At 60.4% G+C, this 27,223-nt stretch overlaps 2 protein-coding genes across 6 annotated transcripts in view; one reads left to right on the plus strand and one right to left on the minus strand.

Moving 5' to 3' along the window:
* Nucleotides 1-11: 11 nt before the first annotated feature.
* On the plus strand, nt 12-12,426 carry ZFYVE21 (zinc finger FYVE-type containing 21). 2 transcript variants are annotated; one of them, XM_043554406.1, is made up of 8 exons: nt 36-267; nt 7,637-7,687; nt 8,055-8,223; nt 8,921-8,996; nt 9,079-9,170; nt 9,746-9,799; nt 11,519-11,661; nt 11,803-12,426. In XM_043554406.1, exons 1-8 carry the CDS (start codon nt 130-132, stop codon nt 11,836-11,838), a joined length of 759 nt encoding a protein of 252 aa, XP_043410341.1. In that variant the 5' UTR covers nt 36-129; the 3' UTR covers nt 11,839-12,426. The 2 variants fall into 2 exon arrangements, with proteins under 2 accessions (XP_043410342.1, XP_043410341.1); XM_043554407.1 differs by lacking the exon at nt 9,746-9,799 and having other exon boundaries at nt 12-267.
* A 947-nt stretch (nt 12,427-13,373) lies between these two features.
* Nucleotides 13,374-27,223, minus strand: part of PPP1R13B (protein phosphatase 1 regulatory subunit 13B) — a 99,317-nt gene continuing 85,467 nt past the window's right edge. For 3 of the 4 annotated variants that reach the window (XM_043554379.1, XM_043554378.1, XM_043554380.1), the window contains exons 8-17: nt 26,379-26,543; nt 23,487-23,667; nt 19,674-19,843; nt 18,797-19,295; nt 16,742-17,514; nt 16,005-16,142; nt 15,795-15,928; nt 14,879-15,045; nt 14,317-14,516; nt 13,374-13,692 (exon numbers count right to left, since the gene is read on the minus strand). In XM_043554379.1, coding sequence (XP_043410314.1) covers nt 13,651-13,692; nt 14,317-14,516; nt 14,879-15,045; nt 15,795-15,928; nt 16,005-16,142; nt 16,742-17,514; nt 18,797-19,295; nt 19,674-19,843; nt 23,487-23,667; nt 26,379-26,543 — 2,469 coding nt within the window. In that variant the 3' untranslated portion in view covers nt 13,374-13,650. The remainder of the gene's footprint in view (nt 13,693-14,316; nt 14,517-14,878; nt 15,046-15,794; nt 15,929-16,004; nt 16,143-16,741; nt 17,515-18,796; nt 19,296-19,673; nt 19,844-23,486; nt 23,668-26,378; nt 26,544-27,223) is intronic. The other variant, XM_043554381.1, reaches the window with a different exon arrangement.

Here is a 27,223-nt window from a genome sequence, read left to right on the forward strand (position 1 = left end):
CGGGTGCCGATTGGCCCGCTCTCCCGGACGGGCGTGGCGATTGGACGCGGCCGTTGTCATCCACGCGGGCGGGGCGGGGCTCCTGACGGGGCGAGGGCCCGGGCCTCGGGCGAGCGCTGTGGCGGCGTCATGTCCTCCGAGGTGGCCGCGCGCCGCGACGCCAAGAAGCTGGTGCGCTCCCCCAGCGGCCTGCGCATGGTGCCCGAGCACCGCGCCTTTGGCAGCCCCTTCGGCCTGGAGGAGCCGCAGTGGGTCCCGGATAAGGAGGTAGGTCGCCACCGCCCGCCGGCTTCCCGCCCCCCCGTCCGCGCCCAGGATCCCCTTCCGAGGCTAAGGCTACCCGGTCCGCGCCCCAGGCCCGCCGTGCCTCCCTGGTGCCCCGACCCGGGCCCCCGAAGCGCTTCGTCTGGCTCCTGCTGCCCTTCCGGGGCCCCCCACGGCCGCCGTCGGTACCCCGGGTTCCCGGTGACCGCGCTCCAGCCCTCCCGGGGCCTTGGGCACAGTGCCCTCTGCCTGGTTCCCTCTCGGGGCGTCCAGGCTCGCCCACTCCCCACTCAGGTGCGTCCCGCAAGGACCGCCCCTCCTGCTCTGTCCGGGTCTCGGCCCACCTGAGAGGTCACGTGGGAATTCCACTTCCATTGGATGAGCTGCTCAGCTGGGGCCCCTGAGACGCCGTCGCTGCCCCTGCCCCGTGGTGGGGGGTGGAGAGGCCCCCCGCCTCCTTAGAAGGCGGCGCGCTCCGGGTTGGGGGGGTGCCGCGCGGAGGGCTGGCTTTGAGTGGGAGGTTGCAGGTGGACAGTAAGGAGGGCGTCCTGGCAGGCACCGCACCTGCTTGCAGGGGTCAGGGGTGGGGAGGCCCCGCGCTGTCCCTGTGGGCGGGGTGGGTGCGGCCCCTTCTGAAGGCCCTTGCGTGGCAGGCCAGGGGGTTTGGACCCGATCCCGTAAGCCAGCAGCTCTCAGGTCCGGGAGGCCACGGGGAGGAACTCCGTGCGTTCCTGTAGATCCGTCCGTCCTAAAGAAGTCAGCGCGCCGTGATGGTTGAGTCGCTTTAAGTGACAAGCGCCCCTGCGTCCTGAGACGCCTTCCTCCCCCAGAACGGTAGTTACGGGCTGCAGGCTGTCGGCACCGGAGTGAAATCAGGTGTCCGAGGCGAGGCAGGCCCGCCCGAGCTGGGGAGGGGCGGCGGGGCAGGGCGGCGGCGAGGAGAGGCCCCGCGGCCGCCGCCCCCGCCCTCCTGCCCTCCCCGCCCTCCCCACTGTCGCGTGCTCCCCGGGCCCTTCCCTCCCCTCCCCTGTTGCCCTGTTTGTGCTCTTTATTTTGCGCGCTTTTACCCTTGGCGCTGGTGCTCTCTGAGCTGACAGCGCGTACCTTCCCCACTTGGGCTCCCCGGTTCGTGCTGTGGAAAGTCAGAGGTAAAGGAATGTGTGTCTTTCTCCTGAATGTGTCCGTGTCACAGAGTTCCTTCCTGGGTTACTGGGGCTGACACGTGTTACTGTGGTTGGGGAAGTGGGAATCGCAGGGAGCGTCGTGGGGACGGCGGGTGAAAGGTCGTGCACAGGAAAGGGAACCGCGCACTCCCGCAGTGGGGAGGGAGGCCGTGAACCTCTGGCACTTAATCTGTGGCCAGATCGAGGGTGGTCGGGGAGTGCCCCGCCCGCCCCCCCAGGAGTCTGGAGAGACTCTGCCCGATTGACCCCCTGCGGAACTTTGCCCCACCGGACTCGGTGGGCGTCTGCAAGGAGTCCCAGAAGGGTGTCTGGACCCAGGCACGGTTCCCCTGCCCCCACCTCTGCACACTGGGGTAACAGCTATAGCTCCGTGTGCCCTCTTCCCGTGCCCAGGGGTGTTTCCTGGAAAAGTGCCTGTGTTTTCGGGCCTGAGTTGAACAGCAGGAAGCGAGCAGAGTTGGCCTGATCTATTTGAGTCTGTCTCTCTGTTGGGGGGGGGGGGGGCTCCTTTCCACCTAGAAAGAAAGGGTAGCAGGTGCCCCTCGGAGCCCCCCTGCCCCCTGCTTGTGGGAATTCTTACTCGTGACCTGAGGAGCCCTGGAGGCCTTCCAGGGAGCCTGGGGGAGGAGGGACGGGAGGGTGGACCGCCGTGAGCTTCGAAAAGGAAGCGGATTTGAAGCCTACTGGGGCCTGGTCCAAGAGGCCAGAGGTTAGCACAGCGAGTGTTCTGGAGGAAAAGAAACAGTCTGGGGTTCTGGAAGCTCCGGGGGAAGGGGGTGGGGCGGATCCCCTGCCACTAGCCTGGCCCCCAGCTGCCCCCTGCCTGTTCAGTGTGTGTGGGACACCAGGACCCTCGTGTGCAAGGGGGAGACTCGGGTGTTGGGGATACCGGTAGCGAGAGGCAGGTGGGTCTGGGTGGTTTGGAGTGGGTGAAGGGAAGTAGGTAGAACGTGGCAGGAGGGTGACCCGTAGACCCTCAGCCTCCACCCGCTTCCGGTTGTTTGCCAATTAGCGTTGCTGACCTATCTGTGGATGGTCCTTCGTGTCTCATCTCGGCCCCGCTTTCCATCGGGTCACTCTGAGGCCAGCCCGTTCCACGTCTGTTGTGTACTTACTAGGTGCCTGACCCTGCACCAGGCTGGTCGCGTGGGCCTGCAGGGACGTCCCTTGAGAGTGTTGACAACTTGGGGTGTGTGTGTGTGCGTGTGTGTGCGTGCGCGTGCGCCTGCTCTGAGCCAGCTATAGCTCCCAGCCTCCCAGCTGGCCTCCTGCCCCGGAAATAACAGTTGCTGGTCCCCGAGGATGCACAGTCCGTGGCTCCCTAGTGGCTTCGGGGAGGAGGAAGCCTGGGGGTGGGCTCTCTGGGCACGAGGCCGTGAGATACTGTTTTATCCGTAAAAGCCCTGTGGTTTTGCACCCCTCTTTCTTCCATCTTCCGCGCTGGGTATAACCAGCGATGCCGGCAGCTCGGGGCCGTCATTTTGACACGTGGATACTCTGTGGTCACAGAAGCGGGAAGGAGAGCACGGGTGTCAGATCAAAACCAAATCCCAAGTTGGGAGAGACTGTTCTAGGCAGGGGGAGGAGCTGCTGCCGGAGGTTGACCCCGAACCCGGGGGATCTGCCGGTGTCTCCGGCCTGGCAAGGGCTTGCTCTGTGCGGGGAGGGACCCAGGACCCAACTGGATGAGAGCAGGTGGGAAGGGGAGGCGTCCACTCAGCGAGGGGGCGCGGATCGTGTGACCTGTGACCTGCGATCGGGGGTTGCGGCACCCCAGGGCAGCCTGTCGCACACGGGTTGAGGGTGGGATTTCATCCGTGGGCCTGAAGGAAGGAGAGAAGCTTGACTCAGGTTTGAGCAAGCGAGGTGAATGGGCATTTGTTCCGACCGACGAGTCTGGACAGACAGGGCAGCCGGTCGAGAATGGGGTGAGGAATGGGGATTTGGGGTCCATGTGCAGCCTTGTCACAGGTGGTTGGGGGCAACTGTGAGTCATCGAGGTCACACGGCCAGGGGGTCCTCTGCAGACACTTGCCAGGCACAGGACAGGCAGGGGCTTTCACCCGCCTTGGGGACCGCGAGGCGGGGGGCACACCACCTAGCGCATGGGGGTGCTGGGCCCTGTGGCTGCGTAGAAGCCTCTGATGTTGGGGGGGCGCCGGGCAGGCCCAGCACTTGCTCCCGGGGCGGGCTCGTGTCTGGGGCGCTGCGTCCGCCTCTGGCTCAGAGCCCCCGGTGATGGGGGTCTGGGTGGGGAGACACAGGCGGGCCCTGTCCCAAGAGGAACACATGTCTCCTGCGATGCCAGCTGTTTCGCATCCACTGTCACATTCGTCCCCTCCCCAGGACCTCCTGTGTCTCTTTTGAGCTGGTTTTTTAACAGTTTACTGGTTCCCTCACTCATGACGGAGTTAAATCTTTGAGATGAGTCATTTAATATTTTAGGAGTAATTCTCTTATTCTTTAGAAAGGATTATCTTTCAATAAAGATACATTAATACATATATTGGTTTTTTTTATTTGTTTAAAAATATTTTTTTGTTTATTTTTTTTCGGAGCTGGTGGGAGGGGCAAGGGGAGGGAGACAGGATCTGAAGGATCTGCGCTGATCTGTGCTCGAACTCACACACTACAAGATCAGGACCTGAGCCGAAGGCAGCACTTAACCGTCTGAGCCACCCAGGCGTCCCCTGTGCATATATCCTGAAAACTTATTTTCCGGATTTGTTTGTGTCTGAGAAACCGAAGACAGGGAGTGTCGAGGGCCTGGCTCCAGCCGGCAGGGGGGCGCTGTGGGAGCGGGGGGGGGGGGGGGGGGGGGGGGGGGGGGGGGGGGGGGGGGGGGGAGGGCAGGGAGGACGGGCAGGTGTCCCCAAGCTCTTTTGTTACAGTAGCTTTGTTTTTGACATTCCTTTAAACTCTCTAAATTCTGTTTTCCACCAAAAAAAAAATGAGAGCGTGTGCGGGGAAGGGGCAGAGAGAGGGAGAAATTGTCCCAAGCAGGCTCCGCCCCCCCCCCCCCCCCCCCCCCCCCCCCCCCCCCCCCCCCCCCCCCCCCCCCCCGTGCGGGCCGGCTCACGCACCCTTGATACGACTTGGGCCAAAGTCCAGAGTCAGACGCTCAGCCACCTGAGCCATCCAGGCCCCCCTCTTCCAACTATTTAGACTTTGAGGGGAGACCCTCGGGGCCAGTGCTGGTCCTGCAGCTGCCCGGGGCACCTCTGGGGGCTCCTTGCGCGAGGGTCCGGTGGCAGACCGCTCTCTGCTCCCCGAGGCCCTTCTGTGACCCTGGCTGGGCCTCTTCTCGCGCTCCACCCCGCGCGCGTCCACCAGGAAGCTGACCTTGTGGCACCTGCCTCCCTCTCGTCTCAACTTCCACATCCGCGGGCGCGGGTCCCCCGTGGGCTCCCCCCTCCGAACCAGCACGGAGTCGGGGGCCAGGGGTGTGTGTGCGCTGTGCGGAGCTGGAAAGTTCACGAGGAGCGCTCCCCCTGCCCCTGTCGCCCTCCTCCGTGGTGCCTCCTTGCCACCAGCTTCCCGCCCCGCTGTCAGCCAGGCCTGCCTGCGGGGTGAGCGTGGGGACCCCCCGCCCTCCCCCCCCCCCCCCCCAGAGGCTGGAGCCTCCCCCAGCGACCCTAGCGGAGGCATCTGTCATCTGGCCAGAGGCTCACGCGGCAGACGGGTCGGTGTGCGCGCGCTTGTGCAGGACCCTCCTGGTGGGCCCTGCCCCCACTCGTCCTCCCTGCTGGTCCCGCCCCTCCCGCCCTGCGGTGGTGCTGGGGGGGGGGGGGTAGCGGGTCTCAGGCTCGGTAGGGCGGGTAAGGGGGGCTGGCCGCCCGTGTCTGGGCTGTGGCCGCCCTCGCCCTGGTTCCAGGCCCGCGGCTGCTGGCACCCGGCTCGCGCGTGTGGTTTCTGTTCCCTCCTGGTGCAGTTCGTTCATCAGACACCGTAGCAGTTCTTTGGCCGTATTTTTACTCTCGCCTCTGCCTTTTTTTTTTTTCTTCCCATTCTCTTCGTGTTAAATTGCTCTGTTGAGAATTTTAGAAGGCTCTCTTCTGTTACGTAATCAGAAAGTTACCTTGTCTTGAAGATCTGCCCGTTTTCTGAATCACTTCATTGCTTATTTACAGTAATAAAATCCTATGTCGCTTACGTTGTTAAGCACATTTTACGTCCTGGCTGTCGCCTTACATTTACAGGTTGGTCTTGGGGCGCCTGGGTGGCTCAGCCGGTTGAGCGTCCGACTCTGGATTTGGGCTCAGGTCACGATCTCGGGGTGGTGGGACTGAGCCCTGCGTCGGGCTCTGTGCTGAGGGTGGAGCCTGCTGGAGACTCTCTCCCCCTCCCTGCCCCTCTCTCTCAAACAAAAACAAAATAAGATGAAAATTGGTCTTTCAACGTACCCAAACACACAAGCCCTACAGTAAGCGCGAGACCGTCTTTGTTAGCGTTGCTGGAGAGGGAGCAAGAGAGGGGCCACCACCGGAGACCCCAGGAGGCGCTAGAGCCTTCCCGCGGAGTGAGGCAGGCTTTCCCGGCTGCTGGGCCTCACCAGTCACACCCTCGCTGTTGGTTTTTTCCAGTGGATTCTGTGGCTGGCCCTGCGGGGGTCATACAGAGGCTGGGGCCCTGCCACGCTTCCAAAGCCCGAGTTCCAGAACTCACAAAAGGGAGAGGCAGCGGCAGGGCAGTGAGTATCCAGCTCACGCTCAAAGCCGGTGGGGATTCTGTAGATGATTCTGGAAGGCCAAGGTGGGCCAAGCCCTGTATCCAAGTCCAGAAAGCAGCTTAGGAGCAACGGGGTAACAAGAAAGTGTTAGTCACACGATCTCGAAAAGCTTAGACCCTGCTCCCAGTGCAGGGGCAGCGGCCAGATGGAGCCCGTCTGGCTGCAGGGTGGTGTCTGAAAAGGGTGCCCGCCGTGGGAGGACACGTGCCAAGGCCCAGCGTGGCTGTGGGTCCGAGGTCCCTTCCAGGAGCATTGCGGAGGATCCCAGCACCCCTGGCCTCTGCTCTGGATCAACACAGGTTCACGGGCACTTGGCTCTGTCTCGAATCCCTTCAGAGCTACTCGCTTGCCCGACTCGCGTGCGCCAGCCTACGGCTGCCTGGAGGAGGCCGAGGCCCACAGGGGACACGCAGAGCCAGGGGAGAGGTCACCCGGCGGGAGGCGTGAGCTGGTGCTTGCCCCTGCTGCCCTGCGGGACGAGCGTGCCCCTGGCTGAGCGGAGAGAAGGTGGTGGGTGGGGACGAGGGAAGGACGCTGGGGGACGGCCCCAGCTGGGCAGGACTGACGGGTTTGCCCCGGGTCACGTGCAGTCTGGCTGTCCTGTGATCAGAAGCCCTCCTCCGGGCAGGCGCTGGGGGGGGGGGGGGGGGGGAGAAGCTGAGCGTCGTCAGCGGCGGGATGGCCCGTCGGTGCTTCGCGGCAGGTCTGGAGCGACTCTTGGCTTGTGTTAGAGAAGAAACCCGAGCTCGTCCCTTTGGTGACGATGTGGCCATTTGGAGTCCCTTGTCTTCAGTGCCGGTCGCACGGCCGCTGCACTCAGTCTGTTCCCTGCGCGCTGGGGTGAGGGAGGCCTCCCCCGCAGCGCAGCGCTGTGGTCCCTGCCCTCCCGGGCGCTGCGGGGCCTGGACACCTGTCCCCCGGAGCCCAGCTGCCGGTTCCCTCTGCTTCCCTTACTCCCAGGAGCTTTTGGGGGCATTTCCGGGGCCTGGCGGTGACCACCTTTAACGCATATCCGACCCGCACCCTCCACATCCCGCTTCAGCCTCGTCCCGATGCACGTGTGGCCGTGTCACTGAGGGACTCGAGGCGTCCCTCGTGGGGGCCTCCCCCCCTGCTCGGCCGCCACGTCACCTACTTCACCTAGAAAGCGATGCTCGCGTGTCGGGGCCGCTTCCCGTTAGTTCCAGCCGTGGAATCACGTGGTCCTTCCGGGACACCGACCCGTGGTTCCGGCACCAGAACTGGGGGTCCTTAGGTGGCTGCCCTAGCGTGGCCGTTCGGACTCTGACCGCTGCCCCCGGCGTCCCCGAGATGCCCCCCGAGCTCATGCCCTGTCCCTGGCCTGTGGGACCCGGAGCCCACCTGTGCCTGCGATGCGTCACCCCCCCCAGCCGCGGGGCGGGAGGGCGGCTCTCCCGGCAGCACCCCGAGCTGGGTCCTGACGCTCCTTCCCTCCTAGTGCCCGAGGTGCATGCAGTGTGACGCGAAGTTTGACTTCCTGACCAGAAAGGTGAGCTGAGGCCGTCGGGTGGGGGCCAGGCCGGCATTGAGCCCCTTGGGGGGCGGCCGACTCACCCGAGTCTCCTGGGGGCTGCCTGAGAACAGCAGACGGTGACCCACGCCCGTGCCACCAGCTGGGCGCCGCCACACCCACGGGCTTGCCCTCAAAGGGGTGTCGTCCTCTGAAGAGGTGGGGCGTCCTGGCAGGTGGGCCGCGGGACGCAGGGCGCCCTGCCGTGTGCGCGGCGCCCTTGGCAGCTCCTCCTTCCAGTGGCGAAGACCAGCATGGGGCCGCGTGTGTAGACGGGTGGTCCCGAGGGGGGGGGGCGCGCGGGGGGCAGTCCTCTGTCCCCTCAGCACCACCCCTGCGCCCGCAGCACCACTGTCGCCGGTGTGGGAAGTGCTTCTGTGACAAGTGTTGTGGCCAGAAGGTGCCGCTGCGGCGCATGTGTTTCGTGGACCCTGTGCGGCAGTGCGCCGAGTGCGCCCTGGTGTCGCACAAGGAGGCGGAGTTCTACGACAAGCAGCTCAAGGTGCTCCTGAGTGGTAAGCTCGGGTCGTCGCCGGGTCCTGGGTGTCCGTCTGGCGGGCGACCTGGAAGAGCGCTGTGCCCCCCCCCCCCCCAGCTTCCCATGGAAGGATCGAGCCGCCTCTGCTCTACGGAAACAGGAATGCGGCCTAAAGTGGCAGCCTGACTCCGCAGGGCTTGGGACGGCCATCGGGTGTGGGGCCCTGGGCCAGGGTGGAGCGTGTGCAGACACAGGGCCCTGTGACGTGGGTGGCATCAGAGGAGGTGCTCCACGGACTGTGGATCTCCCTCCCCAGGAGCCTCTGAAGGCCGACCCCCCCCCCCCCGCCCCACGTGTTTCTCCCTCCTGCCACCTGTCCCGCGATCCTTCTGGGCCGGTTCTGTGCACCTTCTGTCCCGTTCCGGTGCCGCCCTGGCTCCCCCGGGAGCGTGTGGGTGCCTTGTGGGGAAGGACGGGACGTTGCCGGCAGCATGGAGGGTGCGCAGAACCTCTCCCGACAGCAGCGCCCTGTGCTTTACAAAACTGCAGCATCTCCTCCGTCATGGCCTTGCCGCCTCACCTCGGGGACCTGCGGGCACAGCCAACGCTGTTGACTCACTTGGTCTCATCTCGTCCCGTGTGCGCGCCTCCCCGGGAGCTAGCCTTGCCGGGCCGGGGGGCGGTGAGGGGTGGAGGGGCTCGTTGTGTTCTCACGTTTGTTTTTGTATCCTAAGGAGCTACTTTTCTCGTAACTTTTGGAAACTCTGAGAAGCCAGAAACCATGGTTTGTCGTCTCTCCAACAACCAGAGGTGAGAGGCAGAGGCTGCTGGGCACGGACAGCCTCGTCACATCGGCCCCGGGGTAACGTGGTGCGGACACCCTTTTTCCTAGGTACTTGCTTCTGGATGGGGACAGCCGCCACGAGATTGACATTGCGCACATTTCGACTGTGCAGATCCTCACGGAAGGCTTTCCGCCCGGAGGTGAGTGCGGCAGGAAGTCTGGTGCCGGCGCGGGCGACTTTGGGGATGACACAGGGGCCTCGAGGACGGAGTCTGTCGGCAGGGTCTCTGAGGAGCCAGCCCGTCGTCCTCTAGGGGCTTGGATTTAGTACGTGGTTTTAGGAACTTGCCAGGTGAATGGGGCTTAACGTGTAAGATAGCGAATTCAGGAGAATGTGCCTGAGCGTGTCACATACAAGCTCTTCGGTACCATTTATCGTTGGCCTCAAACCAAGGATGACGTTCCCAGTGCAGCGGCGTCATCTGTGTGCTCAGAAGGGTGTGGCGTGGTGGCTGATTGGGAACTGGCACTTCCTGCTCCTGTCAGGCACCCGTGGGGACGAGATTCCTTTCCATTTCCTTGGTGAGCTTCCAGAACGTTCAGCCCATTCTGGATCTTTCCACCTGAACTTCTACGCTTCTGGCTGTTTTCCCACGGGAAGAGAGTTTGCATTCCGTGCTGACAAAAACCCACGTGACTTAATCCTTCTTGCTTTCTGTTTTCTGATTGGCTCTTGGTTGTTCTCCTCTCCTGCCTGCCCGCCTTCTTGATGTAGAAAAAGACACTCACACTTACACCAGCCTCCTGGGGAGCCAGCCCGCCTCTGAAGGTCAGCCACCTGCTACCCTCCTCCGGCCCTGCTGCTGCCACCGGGCAGTCCAGCCCAGGCCATGCCTCTGAAGTGCACAGTCACTTCTGTTGGTCCATTTGAAAGGGGGTTGGGCCCAAGACGCGGGTATATAAAGCATGAATGGAAACATCGGAGGTAGAGATGGATTTGGTTTGCTGGGTTTCTCAGCCCTAAGGGGGCTTAGGGTTGCATCTACCGGCCCTAAGCCGGCCGAGCGCAGGGGCAGCGGGGCACGGCCGGCGCCCTCCCGCCCCTTCCCAGCCAGCTCCGCACTTCGGCCTGAGCTCCTGGATGCCGATGCCGAGGTCACAGGGCCAGGCCAGCGCTCCGCCGCCTCTGTGCCCTCCGCACGGTGTGCTCAGGGATTCCAGGCCGCTTGCCGGTGGCAGGGTGGGCGTCGAAGACCCCCGGGTACGGAGGGCAGGGCCCAGAGAAGCTGGGGGTCAGCGGGGGTGTTCCTGTGCCTGCCTCCCGCTAGGAAGGCCACCTCATCCCGGCCCCTCCTGGGCCAGGGAGAAGGCCACATCCCAGCTGGCCTGGTGCATGGTCTCCCTGGGCAGGGCCAGGGGGCTTCTGGCGCCACACGCCCCCTTCTGGAAACTCTGGTGGTGCAACGAACCCCGCTGTGCCAGAAGTTTTCTAGAACCTTTAAAACCGTAGAACCTGGTCTTCCCTGGGGCTGGCGGGGGCAGGTGGCACAACTGCCTGAGGTGACGGTGGCCGAAGGGGCTGCCTGCCGGCCTGTGGAGAGCCAGGTGGTGCGTGTTCTTAGCTCTGCCGGCTGCCTGGATCCTTGCAAAGTGCAGAAGCAACTAGAGATGACACAGGAACGTGGCCGTGGCTGTGCCGATTAAACCTTACTTAGAGAAGCAGGGGGTGGGCAGAGCCGTGGTCTGCCAGTGGGGGCACTCGCCTCGAGGGGGTCCCACCAGGAACCAGCCTGTCCACACGCAGGCATGGTCGGGCCTCTAATTGTCCGCCGGGGTCATCTGCAGTCCATGGACCCCAGGGGAGAGGTGGGCCCTTGGGTTTGACTCAGAGATCAGTGTCTGCTAGAAGGAATCTTCCACAAGGTGGAGTCCTGCTCAGAAATGGAGTTTGCGTGTTGAAGCGGAGGAGAAAAGCTGTAGACGGGTTTCACGGTGACGCTGGGTCCCCACGGGACCGTTCTGTGGTCGAGGCCGTGAGAGCCACCCGTCCTTGAGCGGCCGGTTGTGGGAACAGCCGGGTGCGGCCTGCAGGGGCCGGTCCCCTCACTGCATCTCTGCAGGGGCTCACACGGCAGGGTAGGTGTCGGCACCTCTCTGGTGCCGGTCCCCACTGGTCCCTCAGCCTGTGCGCAAGCTCTCAACAGCAGGATGGCTCTGAGGCGGGAGTGACGGCCAGCAGGATCGGTACTGGCGTGGAGCCAGCCCTGGCTGGGTTTCCTGACCACAGGAGTCCGTCCCCGCGTGGGACCGGGTGGCACCGTGGGTTTTCTCTCGGCTCAGTGATGTGGTTTTTCCTGGGCCCTAGAGGGCCAGGCGACTCGGTTCCTTTCCCATCCTGTGAATTTGGGGTCATCTTCCAGATGTCCACCGGTGCCCCTGGGACCCCCGCACCAGCACAAGGGGTGGGAAGGAGGCACCCTGGCCTCCACCACAAGGGCACGTGGGATCCTGGGGTCCCCGCGGGCCTTACCTCGTCTCCCTTCTCCAGGAGGCAACGCACGGGCCACGGGCATGTCCCTGCGGTTTGCAGCACCGGGGGCGGAGGGCCCGACGCAGCTGAAGCTGACGGCCGGGGAGGACGCACACGCCAGCAGGAGGCAGTCGACGGCGTGGCTGGCGGCCATGCACAAGGTACCTGGTGGGCTGCGGTGGGCAGGGCTCGGGAGGCGGGGCCCACCTCTCCCAGAGGAAGCCCTGCCGGCCCGGTGGGGGTGGGGGGAGCCCGTAGCAGCTGGGCACGGGACTGGTCACACTTCTTTCGTCACGTCATAGGCCACCAAGCTCCTCTATGAGTCGAGGGACCAGTGACTCCCTGCGGGACGGACCGTCAGCAGGGGACTGTGGAGCCAGCTCTGCACACACAGGCAACTAACCCCACACGTGCTGGGAAACGCAAGTCGAGCGTTTGGAGAAACGGATCCTAGTGTGACATGCACAGCTCGTTAACACTCTAAACAGCTTCGTGCTTTAGAGTTTGTGCACTATCCTGTCGACACTTAATTGGAGGTGGGAGAGACTCAGCTACACTACTCACTACTGCTGAACTATTTGTAGCGTCACTTCAACCATGTTTTTATGGGTGCCCAGGTTTGCTAGAAGGTTCTGGCCCCTCAGTGTTCACTCTTGCAGAGTAATGACTTGGGCAGTGGGAAGTCGGGCCCGATCTGTTTGGGATCCTGGTTTCTAGTGCGTCGGTTTACGGTCTCCCTGAGCCCGTTTTATAGACTCTCCACTTACCGCATCACTAATCTGGGCTACGAACAAACCTTTGACACTTCACTGAGGGGGAGAAGCCGGCTTTGCTTTTTGTATTTTCACTTACTATTTCCCTTTATTAAAATAATTGTACAACAATTTGTATATAAAGCTTATGATTAAAACTTATTTTGAAACTAACAGATCGGCCCTCGCCTCACTGTGTCCAGAAAACCCGAGCTCTCGCGCCACGGCTCCGCTCTGGGTCCAAAACACAAGACTCGCAGCCGCCGGTGGGAGACAGCGGTTTATTGTGCACGTTTACACGGCCTCTGCGGCGGTGGCTTCCAGCAGCAGAGGCTGCCCCACGGGCGCTCACTTTTCATCAGCACACTGTGTACAATCGCTGCTTACAGGTGCCTGGCTACACGTTTATACATGAATTATACACAGGACTCATACATGGAAAATAAAGCCTAAGGGCCTGGATTTTAATGAGAGAAAAAAACATTTCCATCATTCTGGTAGTTTCGAATGATCTAGTCAAAAAATACTTTTGGTATATAAAAGTCTGTACGTACAGTTCAAACTTAAGCGCCTTACTTGAAGTCTGGACCGGGCACAGGTTACTGCATCGTGGCCGGGCCAGACCCGGGAGGCTGGGCCCCCCCACCCCAGCTGCCCCTCCCGACATGCAGGCACCCCCACATCCGCCCCACCCTGACCTTAGGCTGCCGGCCCGTGGGCTGCACATAGTGCAGAGGAGGGGACAGTGCTATCTTGAGGCTCCTGACTGCTCGTCACTTGGTACTAAGGGCTCTGGAGCCCGGGACGCAGAAGCGCGGCCCACCGTCGGCCCGTGTGTAGGTGACCTATGCCAATGCTCAGCACACACGCACCACGCCCCACCACTGCCAGAAGCTTCCGCACAGGGGCCCTCTCGGTAGGGAAATGAAGAGATGCGTGTGGTCAGGGTGGAGAGGATGGCGGGCGGCTGCCATTTCCGGTAGCAGGGCGCACACCTCACAGCAGCTGCGCGTTCTCAGTGCTGGGGTGGAGGGACGTAGAGGAAGGCCTTGGGGCCAAAGTCAGAGGGTTCGTCTTCACTGGCAACCGACCAGGGGTAAATGATAGAGCTGCTTATTGGCAACGGGGACAGCTGTTTAGAAAGCTGCATGTTTATTTGGATTTACAGTAATTGGCAAAATTCAATCTTCCTGGAGGCAAAAGTACCTCTCCCAGTTACGGGCAAACTGAAGAAAGGGCCTCACCGAGAAACTGCAGGGATTTCACATTGTGGATGCTGTCTGCGCAAGTGAGCACCATTATAAACACGTCTAGCTGCAGCTCCCGCAGAAACGGCAGGGCGGTCTCCCCGGCGGCTCCTCGCGGCGGGCAAGCGCGGGCGGCGCTCCAGACGGAAGCTCAGGCTAGCGTTCGCTGTCGGGGTTTGATCCGTGGATACAACTGCGAAGCGACGGAAACAGTTAGGACGAGGGCACGGCACGCCGAGCAGGAAGGGGCACCCGGTGGTGCCCGGACGGCCGCCATGCGCCTGCCGAGACCCCGACTCCCCCTACGAGCCGCGCCCCCCAACCCCGAAGAACCTCTCTCGCAGCACCCGGCACCGCCTCAAATCCGCGCCGGTGGCCATAAGCCCCCAGCTCCCTCGCACGCGGGGGGAGCGCAGCGGCACCTGCCCTAAGGTCTGGTGCAGTTACAAACGCAACGGAGGGAACAACGTGTGGGCTCCCCACCCCGGGCCGTTTCTGGGCTGCGGACAGTGGTGGCTGGCCGCCCGCCCGAGCTCCTGCATCAGGCGGCTGGGGGCTCCTCCGCCGGCACCCCCGCTGCTCCCACGGTGTGAGTGTGGGGCCTGCCGGATCCCCGTGCCAACTCCGCCAACTTGCCCGTTACGAGGGTGGCGCAGAGAGTGGACGAGGGCAGTCACCCGCCGCGCTCGCCCTGCAGGGTGCGACCCCGCACAAAGCCCGGCGCCCTGCGGTTTACGGCTGGGCGGAGGGGACGGGACTGCAGGAGTGACGGCAGCAGGGGTGGCCGACCCCGGACGAGCGGGCTCACGGTGCTTACCCCCAGCAGGTTTTTGGGCACGTAGCCCTCCCGGTCCCCAAGGCGAGCCCACCACCACTCGGTTTCACTCTCGTCCTTGCGCCTCAGGATGGCGATGGCATCCCCCTCGTGGAAGGACAGCTCGTCGCTGTTCTGGGCCTCGTAGCCCCACAGGGCGTACACCACTCCTTTGTTCATCACGCCCAGCTTCTCCTGCACCCCTGGGACGACAGGGCGAGCGGTCAGGTGTCCGCGGAGGGCGGGCCGCCGGCCGGGGCCGTGTCAAGACCCTGACGAGTCGTGCTACTGCTGTGTTGGGTCCCGGGGCCGAGGCGTGTTGCCGGACCAGGCACGCCGTGCCGCATCCACACGGAGAAGCACGGTTTTTAGCGACCAGGCACAGAATCTTTCCGCAACACGGCCCTTCAAACAGGTTCTCAGGAAGGAGCCCAAGGGACGGCGTGACTTCCATCCCGAGGAGCTTGGCGGGGTGGCTCCCGAAATGGAAGGGGGCTCCTCCCCGGCCCCGCAGCACCACGCCCAGGGGAAGGGCCCCCGCCCCGTGCCAAGACGCCCCGCGTACCGTAGAGGAACTGGGAACACTGGATGTAGCCTTCCTCCGTCTCTTCACACTTGTCCGCGGCGGTTTCGATGTCGCTGATGGTGGAGGCAAAAATGGCAGCGCCGCTCTCCACCAGCTGTTTGCAGAGGTGGACGCTGTTGCAAGAGGCGGCGCAGTGAAGCGGCGTCCTGGAACGGAGAGCGGGTGAAGGCACGCGGGGCGCTGCCCGGCCAGCCAGGCCCCGGCGGCCTCCCGGGGGCCTCCGGGGCCGTGCTGCGCCTCGAGGCCCAAAGGTTCCCGCGTCGGTCCTCAAAACGGCAGGACTCCTACTGGCCTGTCTCTCGGCCGGGCCGCGCGCCCGCTGCTGGGCGGTGGGGCCTCGGGGGCGGGGGAGGCAGGGGCTGGGAAGCGGCCTATCCAGTAGGTGCCCCTCACGCGAGAGCAGGGGTGCGCTGCGCACGGCTGACGCACGGCTTCACGCGGCCACGGCGGTAGGCGTTGGGCGGATTTTGCCACAATTAAAAAACCCCAGATGTTCAAACCACACCAACAAGAGCCTGACGTTGCCAACAAGACCTAGCAGAGGCCTGGGGGCCCGCGCAGCAGCGGAAGGGCCCTGCGGGCAAACACCGACAAGGCAACCGCAAAGCGGGACTGAGTTTCTGCCACGCAGGTTATCCGGCCATTTCAAACCCGAAAAAGTAACACTTTGCAAAACGCGCAGCCCGCGAAGTTGCTAGCACGTGTACGAAGACACGATCCCAGCTGTGCCTTTCATAAGCGGACTCACGGAACCAAAGTGGGGAGGAGGGGACCAGGCCAGGCGGCCCCGGGGTGCGACAGTAGGCCCGCCCACCCGTGTCCGCTTCTGCCCTCGCCCGACTCCTGGACCGGGGGCCTCCTCCTACCGTAGGCCACGTGCCCCAGGGGCCCTCACCAGCCATCACTGTCGGCAGCGTTCACATTGACCCCAAAATCCAGCAGGAACTTCACGATGTGGTGGTGGCCGGCGCAGACGGCATTGTGCAGCGGAGTGATCCCTTCGTCATTGGGCTTGCTAGGGTCTTCCACCTGAGGACACAAGGCCCTCGTGAGCCCGGCCTCCCAGCAGGTGGGGCAGCCCAGGCCTGCGGCTGCGCTCACTCACCTCGTAGATGACCCTTTGCACCAGGTCAAACTCGCCTTCCAGAGAAGCATCTAGGAGCAGCGCCAGGGGGTTGAACCGGACTCTCAGCCCGTGCCCTGTCCGCTCCGAGTTAGGCTTCTTCAGGTTGGTCCGTTTGCTCTGCCGGGAAGGAAACATGCTTCTGATTTACAGGTAATGTGCCAACGCACCAAGCCGCGGTGGAGAGGAGGGACAGGGCGAAAGCCGTGGGCAGCGTGTGCACCCGGCAAGGCTGAGCGGCCCCAGGCATCGAGAGGAACGCCCACTCCCAGGGCCCAGCCAGACCCGTTGTGCCACATGCAGCGTGCTCCGGGGGGACGGCACTGCTCAGGGGCACCCACGGTGGGTGATAGTCAAGCTCGGGAGTCAGCAACTCATTCCTACCCACCCCCGTGGACATTCACCTCCCCCTCTCTGCTCCACCAATGCTGAGCTCCCACCAGAAGGCTGTCTAGGAGGTTCTCGTCCCCCTCGCCGCCTGGCCCTCAAATCCCGACGGCAGCTCCCCTTCCTCGGGGAAACCTGGCTGGGCCCTCCAGGGAGAGCTCTGCAGCCTTCCACACCTTTTCAGAGCCCCACCTGTGGACTGCAGCACCATCCTCCCCCTCGGCCTCAGTGAGGGTGGGGACGAGTCTGGCAAGCCCCACAGTCCCCGGAACTGTGGCTAACACAGCCGGGTCCTCTACAAACACTGGCTGGCTGACTAGGACGACACCCACCGTAGAGGCTCCAGGCGGGGGCACAGTGGGGGGCAGCAGTGGGGGGGCTTGGTCTTCCCCCGGTGAGGGGGCCTCGGCCCCAGGGCTGGGGACCTGTTCTGTGGACGGGGCTGTGGCCACGTTGTTGTTGTCGTCCTCGGCAGGCTCGGCCGTTTGGTGGGTGCTCTGGGGACAGATGAGCCCCTCCGGTTCAGGGGAAGGGAGCTCATTGTCGTTGGCGTCCGAAGACGGGGCAGGCTCGGAGGGGAGCGGGGCTGTGGGCTGGGCGGGGCCAGCCTCTCCCAGGTTCCCGTTGGCATTGGTATTTCCATTGTCCACGTCGGCCAGGGTGCCCATGAAGTCTTGCGAGGGGCCGGGCTGGTAGAAAGGGGTGCCCTCCATGCCGCCGGCCAGGGTGTTGAAGCGTTGGTACAGCAGCTTCTGGATGTTGGGCCCCCCGGGGCCCTCGGGCTCCGTGATGGAGCTGCGCTTCTTTAGGGGCCGGGGCGCGTTGGCCAGCTTCCTGCGCAAGGCCTCCAGGTCGGCGTCACTCTGGTAGCGCAGCGGCGAGTGCACGATGGGCGTGAGCTTGGTGGGGCTGAGCGGCCGCGGCAGGCTCTCCACAGTGCCCGTGCCGGTGTCTCCAGGAGGGGCAGGGCTGTCCTGCTCCGGCTCTTTCTCAGCACTTTCCGAAGGCGGCTGGGACTGCGACGTGCTTGTGGCCGGCGACCCGTGAAGAAACGGTAAGGGTGACGGGGACGTTGACCCCGATGGTAAAACGGGTTTCCCGTACACTGGAGGAAACACAGAGGACAGGGGCAGCTAGAGCATCCTGCGGGGCCAGGGGTCTAGTCACCACATCCCTGCGGTCACACAGGAGGTGGGCTCCTACGGAGAACAGGGGTCTGCTCTGGTGCTGCTGAGTCCTGCCTTTAAATCCCGGAGGAAACCTCTGTCCAAAGAACCCCACTGACTCCTTTTGGAAGATAGAGTGCCCCTCTTAACTGGTTTTTACATTTGGGCTTCCACAATTTAGGCTTTTTCAAATGAAAAAAACAAAAACAAAACATGGCTGCAGGCCCAACTTCCCCACCCCAAACCAACCTTCCTTGTTTCTAAGCCGGGGAGAAAGACCCACCTCTAAACAGCATCTGCCCCCCAGGCCAAGTCTCATGCTACGGAACGCAGGCTGCCTCGGACAGGAAGGCCCCGCCTGCTGGCCCAGGCACTATAGAGCAGGGGGCCAGAGCCCTGCCACAGGTAGCTGGGCTTCCGCTTGGGCGGGGGGGTGGGTGGGGGGGTGGGCGCTCCCAGGAGTCTGGAAGCTGCAGCCTCTGCCCAAAAATCTGTGGGGAGGCCCAAGCCCAGAACTGACCCGCAGGACCCCGCTGTGCAGGTCAGAGTCACCTCCTGCCTCCACGTCCGTGGGGCCAGGCTCCACTCTCTCACCCTTCCTAGGACACCCCAGCTCCCAAAGCGGCAGATGCTCCCTTGCCTCCCCTCCAGGGGCTTGGCTCAGTCACCGCCAGGAGGCCAGGAGGACCACACCTGGGCAGAGCACCCTCACCGGCCCCTGGAAAGCCCCTGCACAAACTTCCACAAAGCAGGAGAAAAAGAGGAACCTCCTTCTGGGAACCAGGCTTCCTGAGTACCACAGGAAGGCAGGTGCTGAGGCAGGAAGTCAGTTCCCATGTGACAAAACTCCACCCATCGCCTTTTACCCCAAACTCACATGGACACCTAAGGCCACGCTGTACACAAGAATTAAAATTTTAATCCCAGGGGCGCCTGGGGGGCTCGGTCAGTTCAGCGTCCGACTCTTGGTTTTGGCTGTCATGATCTCACGGTTCTTGACTTCGAGCCCCAAGTTGGGCTCTGTGCTGTTAGCTTGGGATTCTCTCTCTCTCTCCACCCCTCCCCGACCTGTGCTCTGCTTCTCTCAAAAATAAATAAACATTGAAAAAAAAAGTTTTTTTAATCCAAAATAGTTTGTGACCCGAATGTAAGGCTATGGACTGGCACTCTAAGTAAAAGCATGACTCCCTAGCCCCAAGACAAGGTACAAACCCACTGTACCTGCTTTAACAGACTTATTTAAGGTGCTGTGCACCGCTGGCTGGTAATTCTTAGGAGGCGTGGCTTGCTGGAGGTACATGGAGTAGATGGAACTTGAATTCACTGTCTGGGGTCCTTTCCTGGGGGACTGTGGCCTTGACCCTTTATCAGCCAGAAAGGGCCTAATGGCCACAGTCAGTGGGAGTTCAGGTTTGCTGTCCCCAGCCGGGAAAGCAGGCGGCCCCGCCGGCGGGTACGTGGGACTCGGCGGCACAGAGATCCTCTGCTGAATCTGCTGTGAGGAAGCAGACGTGTGGCCACCCGAGGTGGGCAGCGGGGCGGGTTTTTGCCGGCTGGGCGGGCCTGCGCCGGGCCTGGGCAAGCTGCCCTCCTTCCTCCTCTCCAGGGAGTTTGTGGAGCCGGGGCCCACGGGCGCAGGGCTGGGGTATGTCCCGTAGCTGGGAGGCAGCTGCTTGCCGACACCAGGGAGGGGGGGTGGCACTTTACCGATCTCGACGCCCTAAATTGAGATGTTAAGAAGAAAAACAAAGTCACCCTTTGAAAAGTTAAGCGTATTTCTAGCCACAGTCACAAGAGAAAACAAAGTCGGACTTGTAGTCCTTCAAATCAGCTTGTGACCAGGCACAGGGCCCACCGTGGGAATCAGGCCCATCACCCGCCCATGATGGAACAATCCTGAGCGATACACATCTCCACTCGCAGGCGCTCAGTGCTGAGGGACCACAGTCTTCTTCAGACTCGGTCATAATTTAGATACAAGCAGGATTAACTTGCCTCGTGACACCTCCCACCTCACAGCCCTCAGATGAAGATAAAGGCTGAACAGTGATACAGTGAGGACCCTGTCTGTGTTTTGTGACAGGGACAAACGGCCTACCAGCTTCTCTGTGGCTCCTAAAGTTGACAAGGGCACAGGCTGGCTCGAGACGGCCCCTTGCTTGAGAGGACCCTCCACGTTTGAGTCCTTCCAGTCCACACTGGCGATCTGCGTCGGCTTCACTGAAGAACTAGAATTTTGTTTTAACGTTGGCCAGTTTCCATCATTGGCTTGAAAAGAACACAGAATTTGAGTATAATTTTTCCTCGATTTAGCTGAACCAACCTAAGAACAGCCCTCTGCTAGAAACAAAGATCGGGTCTGACGGAGCTCCGTTACCCAGGCGGCCGGCCACCCCTGCCCGCACACAGGCTTGTGCACAGCAAGACCAAGGGCGGCGTCTGCTGGCCAGGCCCCGCCAGCGCCCGCACCGCCTTCCCGTGTACAGAGACTCAGTCACCATGCACAGGGCTGCTCCAACCCAGGCGAGGGGCCAGAGGACGGTGGAAACGCTCCCGGGCCCCTATCTAAATGCAGGTCAAATCGACCACATCGACACCAGGAAATAAAATGAGCCTGAGCACTTACTTTTCAAACGTTACTTACAAAACCAGTCACATACAGCAACGGTCACATACAGCAATAGAAACAAAAGATTTATCCTTTGACTTCATAACAGGCTTGACCTGTACCACCTTCCACATTAAAAGAAAAATTTGACTTTCCTCTGTTAGAAACTTCTATCCTCTCAAAATAACTTATGAGCAGAAGAGGCCAGTACAAGCTCCCCTGATTGGCGTAGCAGGTTATCATTCTGTTGCAGTGATCAGAAAGCAAAGTCACGTCCAGGTTTTTAGGAAAGCTGCTGAAAAGCTGCTCTTTAACAAGGCACTTTCCAAACTGAAAAAGGGTGCAGAAGCAACCCCTCCAAGCAGCCACAGCCACGTGAGTACATTCTAGCACCTGCAGGGGCCACATTACAGCCTCCGACTCAGGCTCCCGCTGCCAGGGCAGGCCCAGGTGCCGGACTGGACCCGAGTGGAGAACACCCAGCCGTCAGCCACAGGGAACGGAAAGCCATCAGAAGGAACTGCTCTGGGCGCTTCTGACAGGAACAGCACACCCTCTCTCCTCACCCACCCAGCCAGCGCCAGCAGGTGGGCATAACTAAGGAGCAGGAGGAAAGCCACTCCCCCTCAGAACAACAGCGCCAGAGCCAAGACCTGAGACCGGGGAGACAGCGTGCTCCGAGCCCAAGTGCGGAAGGCCCTCCCGTGCAGTGACCTCTGGGCGCCCTCGCCGGGCCCTGTCAGCGGCAGCCTCACGCGGCGCCAGCCAGGCCGCAAGGGTGCTGGTGAGGCAGTCCAAGGCCCCAGCCCGGACCACCCTGCTCCACGCGTCCGGTCAGCCGCTTCCAGGCAAGAAGCGCGTGCGCCTTCAGGAACCCTCGGCCGTACCTTAGATCTGGGGGCCGTCTGGGGGGGGAGGGGTGTGGGCCAGAAGCACGCAGGCTCAGCAAGGATATGCAGAGGTGGCAACTGGGCCGATGGGGAAATGAGCAGGGCCCAGCAGACCAGGGAGGGAGGGAGGGGCCGGCCCCAGGGGTCTCAGAGTGGCGCCGGCCAGCTGCTCCAAAAATCCACAACGGGAGCCCCAAAGGGACTGAAAAAGGGACCGGGAATTTCCTTCTTCGGACAGGGGGTGCAGAGGAAAGAGCCTTTATTTTTACTATAACGGATTAAAAGGGACAATTATCTTCAAGTACGATGGGAGGTTCTCGCACAGGAGGTAAAACTGAAGTTTTTAACGAACTCAAAAAATCATCTGGATTTCCTAAAACAAAACCCAAAATCCCCTGCTGTGCCAGCATCTGTCAGACCCTTTCCTGAGGAGGGTGTGGTGTGTGGCCCGGCCCAAGCTTCACACCTGTCTGTTGAAGGAAGGGACAAACTGTGATTATGTGGCATTTTTCTCAAGCCTAGATGTGATGAGCAGACCCTTCTCAGTTTGGAGAAATAAACGATTGCTGATTCAGCAGTATCAGAAAGGGCCAGAGCCCCCACTGGGCCTGCCAGCTGACGTACAGTTTGCAAACGAGTCTACAGAGTGCCCTGAGGGGCTGTGGTCAGGCCCGACGGCGAGGTCTGATACTGTCCACGAGCTGGTCACTCTGGGCTTCCCATGGCCATCTGTGTGACACGGCACCAGAAGGACAGTCGACAGCATGAGTTAGGGTCCCCACGGGGAGGTTTCTCACCCCAGCTCCACACCTGGGCGGGATTCTGTCCCCAGTGTGGGGGACGCAGGTTTCTTGTGTGCGGTCACCTTACACCGCAGTGGAAAGAACAAGGCTGGTGCTGAACTTCTGAAAGACACGTTCTCCAGGCCCAGAAGGGTGTCCTTTCCTCAAAACCCTTGTGAGGCGGCCCAGCCTCACACACCCACAGAGAAGAGGGGAATGGGAGACGTCCTTGGCTTGGGAAGTCAGCAGAGGGGCGCCTGGGGGGCTCAGTCGGTTGAGCGTCCGACTTTGGCTCAGGTCATGATCTCGTGGGTTGTGAGTTCGAGCCCCGCGTCGGGCTCGCTGCTGTCAGCCCGTCAGCACAGAGCCCACTTCGCATCCTCTGTCCCCCTCTCTCTGCCCCTCCCCCACTTGCACTCTCCCCAAAATAAATACATAAACAAACAAACAAACAAATAAATTAATAATAAAACAAAGTGAGCAGAGCAGTAGCTGGCTGTACTAATTATCTGCCCTGGAAACAAACACCTACTCCCACAGTGGGGCGGTTCAAACTATAAATAACCGCTTCTCAAAGAAAGCTGCAATTAGAGACTCGCACCAACCATGCACTCCACGTGGCTGCTGAGACACGGCCGCGGAGAGAGCCCAGCCAGGGCGCGTGGCCCACGACGGCTGGTGACGCTTATCCTGCCGGGGTCACAACAAGCCCTGACACCCCACAGCAGGAGTGGCAGCCTTGTTGCTGCTCAGACTGGGCAACAGGGAAGAGGACACGAGCGAACGGAAGACTGCCAAGCTCCACCCCCAATCCTGACAACAGGGGCCTGGCCCAGCCTGGCTCAGCCTGGCTCAGCACGGCCTAGCATGGCCCGGCCCGGCCCGGCCTGGCCCTGGACTGGTGAGCGAGGGAAGGCCGTGCGGTTTGCACCTGTGCCCCGCCATCCCACGTCTTACGGGGAGACATTCAGCCCAGCGTAAAGAAAATCTTACTGCAAAGCAGCTCCGGCTTCCTCATGTTTGGAAAGCAGCCGCCTTCTTCCAAGAAGAGAGAGCAGCCTCCCCATGGAGAACCCAGCCTGCCCTTGGTTGGGAACCGGAGGCTGCACAAGGCTTCCCAGCGTCCCCAGGAGTGCTACACGCCAGCACGGTGCTGGTCCCACCGCACGATTCGGTGTGGCCGAGGGCCAGAGTGATGGTCTGCAGACATCTGGATTGGTTAGGAACGCACCGAGTGGGGAAAGGGAAGACCAGCCCCAGCGCACTGTCTACAGACAGGCTACCCCTCTGCTGGGATGGGCAGCAGGCGAAAGCGCCCTCACCCGGAGACAAAACCTGCGGCACGAGCGGATCGGGTCCGAAGTACTCTGTGGTTTGAAAAGCCACACAGTAAAGACACTCAGCTCAATAAAGAGAATCTGTTCTCATTTTGGGGCCGTATCGCTGCCGTGGTGGCACACAGCTCCCCAACACCGCCCTAGCGGACCAAGGGGGAGACAGTACCTGGGGGAGACTGAGGGTGGGCAGAGGCTGGGGCGTACCGTGGCGGCCTCCTCTGAGGTTCCTGGCCCCCAGGGTGCCCCTTCCCTGTTCACCTGCTCTCCTCCAAGACGAGGGCCCGGGCCACTCACCGGATTTGGATCTTCCGTGGGCAGCACTTGAGGCGATAGTGAGAGACTGGGGCTTTATGGGGTCCCCTGGGACAGAATAGCCACCGGCACTGGGGACCTGGATATAAGGCCCCACTGCAGCAACCCTGCCAGGCGTGCTGAGCGGCGACTGTGGTGACGACGTGCCATTCACACGGCTCAGCTACAAAATGGGAAGAAATGAGAGTTAAGGTTCTCCTAAATTAAAGAAATCACAAGCCTAGTATGACTGACTGCTCTCACCTGAGCCACTCACTAAATAATGTGCCCTCAGGAAGCTCCATCACCCTAAAAAATCAGTATCTAGAAAGGGCAAGTGTTGAAAGAAGAGCCTCAACCCACAGTCCCACACAAGTGATTCTCTTTGACAACTCCTACCTATTTGCGAGCTGGGAGAAACAGGGGCTGGCGATGGAATAGAACAGCTTCCCAGGACACCTCTGCGGAACCCTCTATACTGGGGGATGCTCTCCCTCCCTCCCCGAGGTGGGCAGAGGCATCGGTCAAAGCCTGGGCTCTGAGCCTGGTTTCAAATCCTGCTTTGCCACTTATTCACTGTGCTGCCTTGGGCAAGTGAAAGTGACCTAATGGCTCTGAACCTCAGTGCCCATGTCTGTCAAGTCAAGTTGAGGCTTGGTGTAAGGACTGAACAAGCCGTGCAGGGCACAGCGACAGGGCCTGGGACCAGGAGACCCTCTGACCAGTGCCCTGAAGACAACCCTGCCATTCTCGGCAAGGACACCACACTATAGCCAAGGACGCTGATCACGTGATGCTGCCTAACAACGAGAGGGTCCACAACAGGGATCTAAATGGAGAGTCACGGACACCTTAGGGACCCCAGGTAGGCTGTAAGAGATCCATAACCTCCTACAATTGTTTGCAAAATTCTGCATCCATGAGCATGTATCATTTTAGGGAGAGGGGCCAGGACTCTGACAACTGCCCAAAGGGGCCTAGGACCTTTGGGTGGAGACACATTTCTGCAGAGGCACCACATTCTTCAGGATCACCTCAACTATCAGGTGGAATGTAAGAAGTAACGTCTACCTAGCCATCTGTGATGGTTCATTTTATGTGTCAACTTGGTTAGGCCACAGGTATCTACTCAAACAGGCCTAGATGCTGCTGTGAAGAGACCAACGTCTAAATCACTAGACTGTGAACGAAGCGGACTGTTCTCCACAGCGTGGGTGGGCCGTGTGCAATCGGCTGAAGGACTTGAGAGAGAAAAGACTGACGTGCTCGGAGAAAGAGGTCCCCGGGCCTGCAGACGACCTACAGACCTGAGCAGCGGCATCAAGGGCCCCTGCGTGTCCGGGCTGCAGGGGTCAGGCATGTAGCCTCCACAGCCACGTGAGCGAGTTAAAGTCAGTCTATACACCCAGCAGTCACTCTCCACATCCCTGCTCATTCCGCCTCTCTGGAGAGCCCTGACCGATGGCGCACAGCCAGAAAGTGCTGCGTGAGCAAGAGGACGATACTCGAAAGAGCAAGGAGAACCATCATTTGACCATGGTATCTCCCCTGCCAGGTAAGTATGGGAGAACTGTCATTTGAAAACACAGAGTCCTACAGATCAACCACGAACTCTCTGGTCTAAAAAAAAAGGGGGGGGGGTAGATTGGTTTGTAAATAAGAGATTTCACCTGTCACCACTCATTAGGACAAAGAAATGGCAGTCCCCACCCCTCACCCCAGCCCACCCAGGCAGAGCCCCAGAAGGGCTCTCACTGGCCTCCCGGGAGCTGCCTCCAGAGCCGCAGCAGCTGACAAGAGGTTACTCGTCAAACTGTCAAAGTACCAATTACGGAGTGTGGACGAGGACACTTGGGGAGCTGTTCCCAGCTAGCTGGTGCCCACGCCCGCCCACCTCCCCGTCCCGCTCCAGCCCTGCACTCAGGCACTGCTTCCTTCAAACCCTGGCGCCACCATGGAAGGCAGGCCAGGAGCCACGCATAGCAGTGCCTCGTCCCCCAAGCTCTTGGGAGTGCTCCTGCTCACTGATGTGCCGAGAGTTAACGGCAGGACTCGGGGACACCCGGCGAGGAGGTCAGGGAAAGGGGCAACAGGCCCAGGGATGTGGGGTGTTATAGAGAAGCTGCAAAAGGAGTGAGGTAATGACCTAGAAAGATACCCATGTCACAGTTAAAAAAGACGAGGAGAAGAGTGAAAATGATATAATTCCTACAATTCCATTTTCAATTAAAAATTAAGTACCTTTTTGTCTGTATTAAGCAAAAGACTGGAATGATTAAAACTATCCTGTTTGGAGAATGGGAATAGGGTGGCAGGAACTTTCAAATTTTCTTTTAAGTATTTCTGCACTGTTTTCATTTTCCAATGAGCATTTATTACCTTTGAAAGTCAAAATACCAAATAAAGATTTTTAAAAAGCACTAACCCTTTATAGAGCACTTTGCTGCAGAGTTTACAGAGCCCTCCCACATGGGTTATTCTAAGAATGCCCACGACGACTGCTGGGGCAGGCAGGACATATCAATTTGCAGCGAGGACTCGAGTCTGCACAGGTCAAGGAATGTGCCCACGTGGCACAGCTTCAAGTGGCAGAGTGGGACCGACCATGCCCGGGTGCTGCCAGGCCAGAACCACAGCTTCCCCGAGGGTGGAGACACAACAGCACAGGGAAGATGGGGGTGGGGAGACAGTGGCTGTGGCTGTGGCCAGGGAGGTTTTGATTTCACATACCAGGAAATAAATGTGGCTTTGGAAAGAGTTTTCTACTGTCTTTTTTTTTTTTAATGGTTTATGGCCAATTTATGTTTTATCAGCTGTGGCAGATGGGGGAGCAAAATGCCATTATAGTGAAGATGTGCAGTTGTGCATTGAATCATTTTTAGTAGCTTATCTTACACAAATATTTTCTTTCTCACATGCCTGAATTTTCTTCCCATAAAGACGTTCACGCAGTTCATTGATCCGCTTGTCCATCACGGCCACTTCCATGTTGCGTTTATTCAAGAGTTCCTTCTGCTGCTGGAGCTTTGAAGTCTGTTCCTGGTTAAGCTGATTACGAATCTGCAAAATAAAAAGTACGACTTTCATGATTTGCATTAAACAAATTCTCACTGCCAGGTAAAGTAAAAACAGAAGAAAAAGTAGTAACGTTAAGTACTTATGTGTATTTATAAAATGCACGGTCACCCATGTGCTAAATGTTCCACAGGTGTACGTGGATGGCTCCAGAACGGAGTTCTTCTGTGTCTGCAAGCAAACGTCTTCTTTAGAGCACACGGAGTGACCGGTACTAGTGACGGCCATGGAAGATCATGACCGTGGCCCTTGGCAATGGCACTTTACCGAGCATGTCCTCTAGGGACCCAAGGACAGGTGACTGCTCCACCCCACAGAGTCCACTGAATGAGGCATCCTACTGCGGAGGCGGCAAGAAATTCACAAAGGATGGCCTTGCTCTCCAACTGGAATGTGTGGTGGCATTTTAGCGGCTTGTAGCCAGCACTTAAAAAAATGAAACACAGAACAGAAGGCATCAGTGTGCACCACACACAGAAGGTTAAGCCTTGTTAAGCTCTTTCAGATGCACATGTGTGTGCCAGACAGGCGGCAACGTGGACTCTGTGACCTAGGTTGCAGTCAGAAAACTTGGCAAATGAATCAGTGTAAGTCAATATACTACATCCATCACGCCTCAAAAAAAAAAAAAAAAATCCTTAAAAACCCTGCACTTCTGGAGCACC

This window comes from Prionailurus bengalensis, chromosome B3, assembly GCF_016509475.1.
Source record: "Prionailurus bengalensis isolate Pbe53 chromosome B3, Fcat_Pben_1.1_paternal_pri, whole genome shotgun sequence".
Taxonomy (NCBI): Eukaryota; Metazoa; Chordata; class Mammalia; order Carnivora; family Felidae; genus Prionailurus; species Prionailurus bengalensis.